Source organism: Danio rerio, chromosome 7, assembly GCF_052040795.2.
Source record: "Danio rerio strain M-AB ecotype USA chromosome 7, GRCz13ab, whole genome shotgun sequence".
In the NCBI taxonomy this organism is placed as follows: Eukaryota; Metazoa; Chordata; class Actinopteri; order Cypriniformes; family Danionidae; genus Danio; species Danio rerio.
In genome coordinates this window covers 5,050,713-5,063,962 of record NC_141027.1, presented here as the reverse complement: position 1 = coordinate 5,063,962, position 13,250 = coordinate 5,050,713, and the positions used below count along the sequence as shown (strand labels likewise).

The 13,250-nt window shown below is 39.8% G+C and overlaps 1 protein-coding gene across 16 annotated transcripts in view; it reads left to right on the top strand.

Annotated features, from left to right (window-relative positions):
* arhgef11 (Rho guanine nucleotide exchange factor 11) overlaps positions 1-13,250 on the top strand; it is a 99,975-nt gene that overhangs the window by 84,647 nt on the left and 2,078 nt on the right. For 8 of the 16 annotated variants that reach the window (XM_087259671.1, XM_087259669.1, XM_087259668.1 and 5 more), the window contains 3 exon segments: positions 447-677; positions 2,607-2,681; positions 7,583-7,872. In XM_087259671.1, the coding sequence (XP_087115797.1) occupies positions 447-677; positions 2,607-2,681; positions 7,583-7,872 (596 nt within the window). 16 annotated transcript variants of the gene reach the window in all.

Below are 13,250 nucleotides of genomic sequence, written 5' to 3'. Positions count from 1 at the left end.
GCAAGAGCCAATCGCAACCGTTTTTTTTTTGAGGGTGTGACCAATCAAAGAGGTGTAAGAGAACTAGACAAGGATCAGAAATTGAGCTGGATGTTTATATTTGTTTATATTATTTGCTAAATGCTTGTTTTGTTTAAAGTTACAGTTTATAAATCTGACTGTTTGTATTAAACGACAAAATTGTATTACAAATAGTATATAAATATAAATATATTCATACATTTAATACAAGAACTGCTGCTGTGAAGAAAATTTAAAACTGTGTATGGAAAGCATCGTCAATGCACCGTGATGCACCGAGATATCGAATTGAACCGAATCGATGGCATGATAATCGTAACCGAACCGAACCGTGAGACTAGTGTAGGTTCACACCTCTACAAATTAAAGTTTATGCTTTCAGCCAGAAATGGGTTGCATGAGTTTTAATTTTTCTTTTGCTTCAGTGGAAACTCTGCGGCAGCTGATCTTCCGAGACCTGGAGGATGGGTGGAGTCAAGATTCAGATGACACGCCCACTAACGAAACAGCCAATGAGAGGAGTCCGTTCACAGACAGACCGGGAAATGAGTCATCTGACCCTGCCCCCAGCGAAAGTTCTAGCCAATGGGAGGAGGAGCCTGTGGAAGCTCCGCCTCTGGAGGTGCTGCAGCCTGCTGTTCAGGTGGTGAGGAAAGGTAAACGCTGAACAATACCAGATCAGATCTATAACATATGATAATCAGCAGCGTCATCGTCATCACTGAAACAGAGTAGAGTTATTCATATTATAGATGCGGGGAACGTCAGGTGCAAACTAAAGAATTATACGCACAGCAGTTAAAATAACGTTTATTAGTATAAACATGTTAGTCTTCAAGCATATCTATAAGCTAGCGCAGTACAAAACAGTGGCAAAATGCATGCTTTAAAACTGATATAAACATGTAAAGCTGGTAGTTTGTCACTTCCGCCAGCCTCATTCACACTACGAGCGACTTGCAGCAGGCAAGTGACCATTCATATCAACAGAGAGTGAGCAACTTCCGTCGTTTGACAGCAACTTTTGGCGAACAGGTCGAGTGTTGTGACAATGTTGAGAATCCTTCAACTTTATGCAAATGAAGAGTGAATTTCTTGATCGACAGCCAATAGGACCACCTGTAGAGATCACGTTATCCTAAGCTTGGTCAGAGGCCTGTTGTATTCTCCGTGCTGTATACCACCTCCACACAGACCTGCGTTTGCAGCAGGTCGCCACCCAGAGAGACAGGCAGCTACAAAGCCGCTGCTAGTGTGAATGAGGCATAAATGGATCTATGTTTGCTTTTTTCACGTCACCTCATTCGTCAGTTTCTCATCAAATCTTGGCCAATCAAATGCTCTCTAGTGTCTGACATGCCCCGCCCCTTTTAAGATGCTTCTTGTTTGTTTTCATTCGATGCGCTTGAGCTCAACCACTCTCACTGGCAGAGCTGTGATCAAAAACAAACCGCTATTGGCTGCTTTTTAAAAGGGGAGGAGCTACTCTGCCCCACCCTCTCATGAAGTCTAGTTAAAGTTATAAAAGTATGATAACAGATGTTTATTAGTTATGAACTTCGTTTAATAAAGCAATTACACCCTGTTAATGTCTTATTAGCCACAACATCAGCTAAGAGTTAGCATTCTTCTTCTGTAAGCGGCTTTGCATAAAAGCGTCTGCTGAATGAGTCAGTAAATGATGATGATGATGATGCTGTTCTTCAACTGCTGTTGCTCTAACTGTGTTTCTGAAGTGTGTGTGTGTGTGTGTGTTTTCTCTGTTTCTCTCTGTGTTTCTGCATGTGCTCAGAGCTCACTGTGATCAAGCTGATATGATTTAACACACTCTCATCTCTCTCTCTCTCTCTCTCTCTCTCTTTAACATACACTATATCTCTTTTCTCTCTCACACACACACACTCTCACATGCATTCTCTCTCTCTCTCTCTCTTTTTCTCACACACACACACACACTTCTGCTTTTGTGGCTTCTTGTACGTGTCTGTTTGTAATTACACACCATATATAAATGCACCTCACACCATTTCCCGCGCACACACATAACACACACAAACACATACATCATCCTCATCCTGTCTCTTACACACACACACACACACACACACTGACACACATGCACGTCTTCCACCTGTCTTTCACTCTCTCTCTGCCTCTTACACACACACACACATTTATCTTCAACCTGTCTAACACACACACTCTCTCTCTCTCTCTTTATCACACACTCTCTTTCTATCACACACACATCACCTTCTACATCTTTCATGTGTCTTTCTCTCTCTCACGCACACACACAAACACACACACACACATTTATCTTCAACCTGTCTAACACACACACTCTCTCTATCACACACACACATCACCTTCTACATCTTTCATGTGTCTTTCTCTCTCTCACGCACACACACACACACACACACACACACACACACACACACACACACACATTTATCTTCAACCTGTCTAACACACACACTCTCTCTCTATCACACACACATCACCTTCTACATCTTTCATGTGTCTTTCTCTCTCACACACACACACACACACGTCGTCTTCCTCCTGTCCTTCACACACAGCTGTGGGTGTGGGCTGTTCTCTTCCTGATGACATCACCGATGATGTCACCGCCAGCCAATCGTCTGAGGACGGAGGTGGGGCTTCATTTATTTCTCAGCGCTCCTGACAGATGCATTCTGGGACGCTTTCCTGAACGCAGTGGAGTGGACGCTCTGTCTGTTTCTCTCCTGCCGTTTGGGGAAGTGCTCCTCAATCATCTGGACAGAGTTCATGTCTCTCTCTCTCTGGTGTTCTGCTCTCGGGCTTTCAGTTTCCTGTGGAGAAATGTGCTGGACAATCTTTGTCAACTCAGAATCTTAAATACATTTTAATATATTTATATTAGGGCTGGGCGATATTGCTAAATAAATGATCACGACATCATGTTTCATAACATTCGATGTCTGGATTTATTGAATATTTTTATTAATGCATTTAGGAATATTAGGATTTTTTTTTATTTAACCACTTCATTTTAATTTACCAACATTACAAAGGTAAATAGTTTTAATAGTCAAAAACTAAAATATTAAAACAATGTCTGATCTCCTCATGATAAAATACACATGAGTGTTACAGAGACTCTTAAACTTGATCAATAAAATGTTTCAAAGTGTGTGCAGCTAAAGGCGTACTCACACTATGCTTCCCGAACCGTGACCAGACATGTTTTCCGGATCGTTTGAGAAGTGTGAGTGCTCTGAATCGGGTTCAGGCACGGTTCACTTGGGCAAAGAGCTTAGAATGACCAAGAGGCGACACTCAATAGAACATTCCATTGCAACAGCAGCGCCCAGCAACAGCCCCGTATTCCGCCAGTTGGATTGAAAGTGATCGGCCGTCCATTGGATCTTATTAATTTCGCGATGGCAAGCAGCTGCTTTGTTTTTTATTTATCTATTTAAAACACTTATTAAAGCTGAGATACAACCTGAAAGGTGACAATACAACACTTACTATCACAATCATCAGCACTTTTAATAGTTTATTTTACAGACTTATAATATGCTGATGTTCTAGTGGAGTTTTCATTCCAAAATGGCCGCCGCGCCCTCTAGTGGCTGTTTCCCAAATTACACTAGAGTGTCGCCTCTTGGTCATTCTAAGCTCTTTGACTTGGGCTTTGGCGCGGTACGCTTGTGTGTGAGTGCAAAGTGCACCTGAACCCGAAACTGAAAGCGAGACGTGACTTTAAGGGACTGTTTCATATGGATTTATTAATCATTCTTACTGTTCAGTGAACGCAAACTGCCGTAGGTTATTAAAGACGCAAACTCCTCACTGAACAACAGCTGCACCTTCAGCAAACCTGCTAATTACTGCAACTTGAGAACATTATGATTGTTTATGAGCGCCAAAAGTGGCGGATCTGTTCGGCGAAATATCTGACTGCGTGTCCCCGCATCCCTAAGGACTGTTTGGCGAAATATTTGACTGCATTTCACTGCATATCAAACGACTGAAGCGATATAACTAGAGAAATCTCCACTGTACTGAGCGAGAGCGTAAGCATGCCCAGGCCCGAATGTAATGTGAGTGCGGCCTGTCGGTGGAGACGGGAGGAGGACAAGCGTGCTTTGGCCCGGTTCAAGGCAACTGTACATAGTGTGAGAAGTGCCTAAAGTTAGATCAACATCTGTAAGGTGTTAATAATAATGATAAAGTAACCCTCAAACTCTGTCAACAAAACTAATTATGATAATCAAATCTGAGCTTTCAGGTAAACGAACTAGCCATCATTATTCAAATACACACTGCAACATTACAGATTGTGAAGTTGCCTTACCCCTGTGCTAAGCTAGTGGCTGGGATGCACAACAAAGCGCGTGGATGACTTGACCATTTACAATGAGCTTTGCGCTCGCGCACCCCTGCCGCCTCTTGTATCTAGGTGACCATCAAGCGTTTTTTTTCAGAGGAAGACAAACATACATCCATTGCTGCAGCTCTGATACAAGTTTATGGAAAAAAGTAAAAAGGGCTGCAGCGTTTAAGGCTGTACTCACACTATGTACAGTTGCCTCGTACCAGGCCAAAGCACACTTGTCCCCTCTCCCGTCTCCCCCGACGGCCCGCTTACACCACAATCGAGCCTTGGCACGCTTACGTCATCACTGCTGTGCTGTTCAGTGGGAAGCGCTCTCTCACTCAGCAGCACAGTGGAGATTTCTCTAGCTATGTCGTTTCAGTTGTTTGATAAGCAGTGATATGCTGTCATATATTTTGCCAAACATTCCTTAGGGATGCGGTGACACGCAGTCAGATATTTCGCCGAGCAGATCTGCCACTTTTGGCGCTCAAAAACAATCATAAAGCTCTCGTGCTGCAGGAATGAGGAGGTCTTCTGAAGATGCAGCTGTCGTGCTGTGAGGAGTTCTCGTCTTTAATAAACTACGGCAGTTTGTGTTCACTGAACAACAGTTAGAATGATTAATAAATCCATATGAAACAGTCCCGTAAAAATCACGTCTCGCTTTCAGTTTCGGGCTTTGGTTTTGCACTCACACTACAAGTGTACCGCGCCAAAGCCCAAGTGAACCGCGCTCAGGCACACCTCTTCCAACCGGGCCAGGGCCGGCCAAGTGAACCGTGCCTGATCCCGATTCAGCGCACTCACACTTCTCAAACGATCCGGGAAACGGGTCTGGGCACGGTACGGATAGCATAGTGTGAGTACGCCCTAAGTGCTCTGTGTTTGTCTGAGGTCATTAGCCTGCCATTATTACCAGTGGTGTAGAGTAACTAGTTACAAATATTCAAATAACTGTAATTGAGTAGTTTTTCTCTGAAATTGTAATTTACTAAGTATTTTTAAAAATGTGTACTTTTACTTTCTCTTGAGGACATTTTTAACTTTTATTCCACTACTTTCCTTCAACCTGCAGTCACTACTTTATTTTTTCTTGTCTATGGGGATTAGAGAAATCAGTCCTGTAATTCCTGCCAAATCAAATCACACATAGAAGGTAAATCGCATTATAATGAACTACATCAACACATGGCCGATTTATAAATGCACCAAACTGTTTGGACGCGTTAAAAGTGTCCAAGAAGATGTTCAAAATCTGTACATGCATTGACCCAGAGACTGTTTAGACACTGATGAGAAAATGATGACCAAAATAGCCTTAAACACGCACAAGAAGTCAACATGACGTCATACTAAAGTTGTACGCCAACATTATGGGGACGTTGCATTTTGTTTAGAAATGAAAATCAGAGAATCGTCAGGCCGATGTCAAGGTTCAACACCCAACTTAAAATCAACCAAAAACAGCTAATGATGTTACAGCTTGACGTTGTGTGGACGTTACCACTATTGACATTTATCAGATGTTGGATTTTGGTTGCCATACCTGATGAATAAATGTTAGTATTTCACGTCAGCTGGTTTAAGATGTTGGCTCGACGTTGGATTTTGGTCACTTTCCAACACAACCTAAAATCAACCAAATATCATTTATTCATTAATTTATTTTCTTGTCGGCTTGGTCCCTTTATTAATCTGGGGTCGCCACAGGATGAACTACCAACTTATCCAGCAAGTTTTTACGCAGCAGATGCCCTTCCAGCCGCAACCCATCTCTGGAAAAAAATCCACACACATTCACGCACACACTCATACACTATGGACAATTTAGCCTACCCAATTCACCTGTACCGCATGTCTTTGGACTGTGGGGGAAACCGGAGCACCTGGAGGAAACCCATGCGAAGGCAGGGAGAACATGCAAACTCCACACAGAAACGCCAACTGAGCTGAGGTTCGACCCAGCGACCTTCTTGCTGTGAGGCAACAGCACTACCTACTGCGCCACTGCATCGCCTCAACCAAATATCAACGTCATTTAACGTCGTTATTGGACATCAAAAAATCGTTGTCCTCGGACACTGGCTAGATGTAGAATTTTGGTCGCCTGACATCAAGACCTAAATCGAACCTAATATTAACGTCTTATGACGTTGTGTGTCTGCTGAGTAATAATTAATGCACTACAGAATGTTACGTTTACACACATCCACAAGTTACATGTCAACACATCAGCTTTTTACAGCGTAATACTCACTACTCACTACTCTTCAGTACTTTTTTGAGTAATATTACAACAGATACTTTCACTCTACTTGCACTACATTTAAACAGAAGTGATGGTACTTTTACTGGAGTATGATTGTTCAGTTCTCTTTCCACCACTGGTTATTACTGAAATGTGTATATTCCATACAAAGTGTGAAGCAGATTGGTTAGTTCTACTTGTTTGTTTTTAATATAATATTGCTGTTTTTTTATTTAAATGATTATATTAAATTGATGTTGCTCTGGTGCTTAGTTTTCTTCTTAAACTTTCCACCATATTAGACAAAGCGTAATTATTTTTTTTAAAAATTAATCTAATCATGACATCTTATGTAAATTAGTGCTGCTTGTAAGGAAACATTATGGATTCTAATAATAAGTAAATTATCCTAATATATTACTTTAATTTATTATTTAATTTATTTATTTATTTATTTGCATAAAAATTTGTAGAAAATAGTGCTTAAATTTTTATTCTTAAACTTTTCACCATCTTAGAGACGAAGCGCAATTATCCTTTGGTCACACTTTACAATAAGGTTCATTAGTTAATGTTAATTAATGCATTTACATGAACAACATAACATAACATGAACAAACAATGAACAATACATCTACTACTGTATTTGTTCATGTTAGTTAACGTTAGTTAATGAAAATAGAGTAGTTCATTGTTAGTTCATGTTAACTCATAGTGCATTAACTAATGTAAAAAAGCATGGACTTGAATGTAAATAATGCATTATTAAATGTTTAATTATGATTAATAAATGCTGTACATGTGTTGTTCATGGTTAGTTCATGTTAGTAAATGCATTAACTAATGAACCTTATTGTAAAGTGTTACCTATCCTTTTAAAATATAATTATGTCATTTACTGTAAACGAGCATAAATGAACATGCTGTTGTGTTTGTAGGAAACCTGTTCTATCTGGTGATGTCGACGGATCAGGGTGTTTCAGACGAGAGCACCACAGACGAGCTCAAAGATCTTCATCACTCTGTGTTTTCGTCATCTTTTATCAATGAGGAGGAGGAGCAGGACACGCCCTGTCTATCGCCAACTGACCAATCACTGATCGAGAGCCAGGGTCACAGACCAGGCCTCAGCCAATCACAGAGCAGCGTCCAGCGTCATGTGATCAAAAATGTGGATGAGATCTTCAACACTATGGAGGAGCTGATGAAGAAACTGCAGCACCTGAGGGTAAAACACACACACACACACACACACACACACACACACACACAGAGGCCTGTCAGGACTTGAGCATATTGTCTTGTTGACTTCAAAACAAAAGGAGGAAATACTGAATTACAGTCTGCATTAAGAAGCTGAAACTGTTTTACACTCGATTCGGCGCCTCTCTGGGCTCAGAAATGTCTGTGTTGTGTATGTGTTTATCTGTATGCATGCAAAAGTTATTTAATAGTATATAAATTATTATAATGATTATTTAATGAGTGTTTAAATTAGTTATAAATTTATACAAAATAAATATGTCAAAGCAATATTTTGAACACATTTTATAAAACATTTTAAAACTATTTTGCATTTGTAGTAATTTTTGGCTGTTTTATACCAAAATAATTGCAAGAAATTTATCAAAAAGGTTTATTTAATTTCATTAAACGATCGCCTCACAGCAAGAAGGATGCTGGTTCGAGCCACGGCTGACTCAGTTGGCATTTCTGTGTGGAGTTTGCATGTTCTCCCCGTGTACGTGTGGGTTTCGTCCGGGTGCTCCGGTTTCCCCCTCAAGCCTGGTTTATACTTCAGTGTCAAGTGACCGGCGTAACCCACGGCGCATGCAACGCGCGTAGCTGTGCATTTATACTTCTGCGCGCTGTCTCTGTTGGTCTGCATTAACACTTCCGAAACGCTAGTTGGCAGTGAGGTGTATATGTTCCTCTGTGTCGAGTTTCTTTGCTGCTGTTTTGCTTGTCTTGAACACTTCCGGGATGTACAAGTGGCTCAAACTCGCTCATTTTGAGGCAGGAACCGGCGGACCTTAACTTTAACTATGAGGTAAACACAAAACAAAACTTTCCATCCGGAGCTTCTTCACGGGACTCTACACTTGTAAACAGTTGCTACATTGGGTTCGCGCCATTCGCACGGGGTCCGCCCAGACTCGTCAGGGCTACCAAGCCAACCAATCACAGAGCTTGCGCTACGCGTCGTTGCACGTAGCCGATCACGATTGGTCCAGTTTTTGTACGAATCATAACTCGCAGTTCGTAACATACGTGACCTGTGAGTTAATAATTTTTTTACTTGTAGATTAATCATGCATTATTAACGAGAGATCGCCTCTCGTGCAATCAAATCACATGTATGAAAGCAATTAGGCTTTCCTGTTGAATATAATGATGAAGAAAGAAGTTGTGGTGGGTTATTCAGGATGTGGGGGGTTTCTTAGGTTATTAAAGGGGTTTTCTGTCTCTACTTGTTTAGCCTGCATTAATGCATTCAGTGTAAGCTGCACGATTCATCATTAAAAGATCAGGATCTTAACACCCACGCAACATCAATTATAAATGATGGGGATTTACATATGTTTATTAATCCTTTGAATCGGTGCATTCAGATCTGTGTTTGAACAACGCAAAAATCAAGAAAGAGGTTCAGTCTTTAGTCTTTTGAGTGAGTTATGAAGTTACAAACAGCCAAATAACACAGCAGTACTGGGAGAATAGCATAGTTTAGATCAGAGGTTATCAAAGTGGGGGTCGGGACCCCCCGAGGGGTCGCCTGGTGATTTTCAAAAATCAATAAAATTTTATTAAACCTTAAGACTTACTGTATTTTATCAATAACCTACTGAAGAGAAAAAATAGTCGTTTATAGTTATTATAAACTATATAGTTACTATAGTAGCTTATAGTTAATAGTTCTATTGGATTGCGACTTAATTACATTATAATTAATTAATGTAATGTATAATTAAGTAATTACATTATACTTAAGACACAGCAATACTGTCAGATGCAGCAGATTGATTTTGTAACATCAGGTTAAACTTTCTAGCCCATTTACAGCACTGACATACATAAAAAAAAACAAAGAATAGACTTAGGTCTATTGGTGTGTGTGTGTGCATCATTGCATACAAGGTTTCTGTATTTATAACCACCACCTCAGAGAATATTGGGGGTCACGAGTCACTGGCATTGTCTTTTTGGGGGTCGCGGGCTGAAAAGTTTGGGAACCCCTGGTTTAGATCAAACCACTGATGTTTAATGTAATAATAATCAAAGATATGCCACTTAATAATTCTTCATAAATGATCATCTAGCAAGGAAACATGAAGTTTAATGAGTGAATAACTGTGATTTATTGAAAATGAGACTAAAATAAATATGGGTTGTACAAATTATAATGATTGATTTCTACATTCAGCGTTATCAGCAACAGTAGTAGAAATAGTGAATTTTTGACAGAACATTTTAGTTTATTTTGCTGATTATTTCTTCATTTATTTTCGATAAAATTACAGCTTCTCAGTTCTGTTTGTTAAAACCTAAAGTGTCCTGCCGTGCTGTTTGTGTAATAAATGGAAAGCAAATAACATTTGTCGTCTCCTCTTCTTGGCTGTTGTGAAAAAGGGTCTGGTCCGTGACTAAACCATAATGCGATTCGAACCGTGAGATGTGTGATCCGTTACAATTTTACTGTCAGATATTGTGATTTAAAATCTGAATCATTTGTTTTACATTATGGTCGTTTCATGTATTCAAACTCAATTAACGTTTTTAAAAACTCCTTTGTCAAAAATATACACATAAAAATCTACATTTTGACCCGTCTTGAGTTTATTTATTTATTTTTTGGCAGTTTATACATAATTTTTTTTTTTACCTGTAATTGTAGGCCAGCGCAAAATATCAAAATTAGTTAACTATTTTTTATACAGCTTAATATAGATTAAACTATTTATTTGATGTGTTTTTGCTTGTTTACATTGTTAAATTATCAAAACAGTGACAGTAAATCTTGGCTGTTCGCTTTCAGAAGTTATACTGATGTGTTTCTTCCCCCTTAAATAATATGAAACATATGTTGGTTATGAAACTTAAAATATCATATTGTACATACAAACATCACATTATTACGATAGTATGGTACGGAGACCCAGAAGGGACGGGATGGTGGAGAAAAAAAAAATGGGTGGAAGAAAAAAAAACGAGTGATAGGTAAACATTAGGGATGTAACAATATTGTAAATACCGCAATAGTAATTTTTTTCAATATTACCGTGGGCGCATGACTCAATAAAACTAGAATTCTGAGAAAAGTTTGCTTAAGCGAATGAAGCGAACGGGAGGTAGCGGGAACTACAATTCCCATCAGCCCAGGCGTGGCCATCATCCTTTCCGGTCTGTTGTCGCTACAGATCCACTAATGCGGAAATGTAGTGTGTTGCTAGTAGCGGGGAAGAAAAAGAGCTGGAAATGATCGAACCTAAAGCGGGTTTTAAATCGGATGTGTGGAAGCATTTTGGTTTCTTTCTAATGCTAATTTGTATGTCGTTGATATGTTCAGTGCTAAGGTAAATAAACACTTTTGCCACTTTTTTTGAGTCTTTTCATTAGTTTTGTTTTTCCTGTAAAGTATTCAATAAATACCGTACCGTGCCATTCATACCGAGGTATTATCGTACCGTGAACTTCTGATACCGTTACATCCCTAGTAAACATATTTTTGAACGTTTTTGCATTACCCCTGCAAAACTGTTGTTCAACAATCACTTCACTTCATACATGACAACCCTGTTTTTGCTGGGATTCTCTCATATTTCACCATTATATCCTATTATTCGATCAGCGCCCCTCATACGCAACCTCTGAATCAGTGAATGCATGTATAAGCGCAGACTGACTCCCAGATCCCGCCATTTAAAGAGGAGCTAAAGTGCAGGACAATTTGGGATTCGGTAGTGTTTAAACAGACAAATATACTTAATATGTAAACATGCCCGGATGTCCTGCGTGTTTTATTTCAAACACAACTAATTTCCTCTTGAATGAGCACAAACAGTTAAGGCTCCTACACACCAGGACGCTTTTTGTGTACATTTATCGTCAGCGTTTTACTAGACGTTTTTCCGCATTCAAACCAAAGCGATTTTCACTGGCGTCAAGCAGAAGAGTATGCAGAATCAATCCTTGACGTTAGATGGCGCTACACAACTTTAAGCTTTTGACACCTGCTTGTAACAGAAGAGGAGGAGGAGAGGAGGTTCACAAGCTTGCTGTTAAAGCTACTGGTGACTCGAACAAGCATAGATGAAGTAGCAGCTCCAGCTCTAGCGATGAAATGATTGTTGTTCAGCAGAGCAATAAGCAGCTTCACGTTCATATCGCCTCTGGGCATCTTCTTCAATGTGCGCTCGCATTGACAGTTTGTGCTTGAGCGCCTCCAAGTGCTGTTTACTGTAACTTCAGCAGCTCCGTGCATGTGAACTAAAATGTCAATCTAAATAGAGGAGAAGGTTTTAACGCGGTGCGTCAAATAAAAAAAACTAGCATGAGGAGTTTTTTTTTTTTTTTTAAATGACGCTTTTGCGCCTGGCGTTTTGTGCGTTGGTGTGCACAATCACATTGAAGCCCTTTATATAGTCACGAGGCGTTAAACGTCAACGGGAAAACATGAGCAAAAAATGTCTCTGTGTGCACGGGCCTTTAACTTATGCTTTGGCTATATCAGTGGTAAGTGACACCTCTGTTATCAAACAAAAGAAAACGAGATATTCATTTGCTGCTCCTCACTTGTTTGATAACAGAGGTGTCACTTTAAATGGTGTGTATAGAAGCTGATCTGGGATCAGTTTATCATACGGAGCGTGTCCATCAGTCAGCGTTTAAACATGCATTCACTGATTAAGAGGTTGCATATGAGGGGCGCTGATCGACGCTTAGCTTTAATGGAAAGAAAGTGAATGCAGATATTTTTATATTAATTTTAACATGCTTTCAAGATTAAACATATGAAAGAAACATGAGAAAATGCCTAATAATAGGATATAATGGTAAAATACTGGAGAATCCCGGTAAAAACAGGATGGTTGTCATGTATGAAGTGTTTGTCGAACAACAGTTTTGCGAGTGAACGCAAAACATCTTTGCGAGATAATGAAAAACATCTTTGTGAGAATGCAAAACATCTTTGCGAGGGAAAGCAAAACATCTTTGCGAGGGAAAGCAAAACATCTTTGCGAGATAACGAACAACATCTTTGCAAGATAACGCAAAACATCTTTGCGAGGGAAAGCAAAACATCTTTGCAAGATAACGCAAAACATCTTTGCAAGATAACGCAAAACATCTTTGCAAGATAACGCAAAGCATCTTTGCGAGATAACGCAAAACATCTTTGCGAGGGAAAGCAAAACATCTTTGCGAGGGAACAAAACATCTTTGCGAGATAACACTAAACATCTTTGCGAGATAACGCAAAACATCTTTGCGAGATAACGCAAAACAACTTTGCAAGATAACGAACAACATCTTTGCAAGATAACGCAAAACATCTTTGCGAGGGAAAGCAAAACATCTTTGCAAGATAACGCAAAACATCTTTGC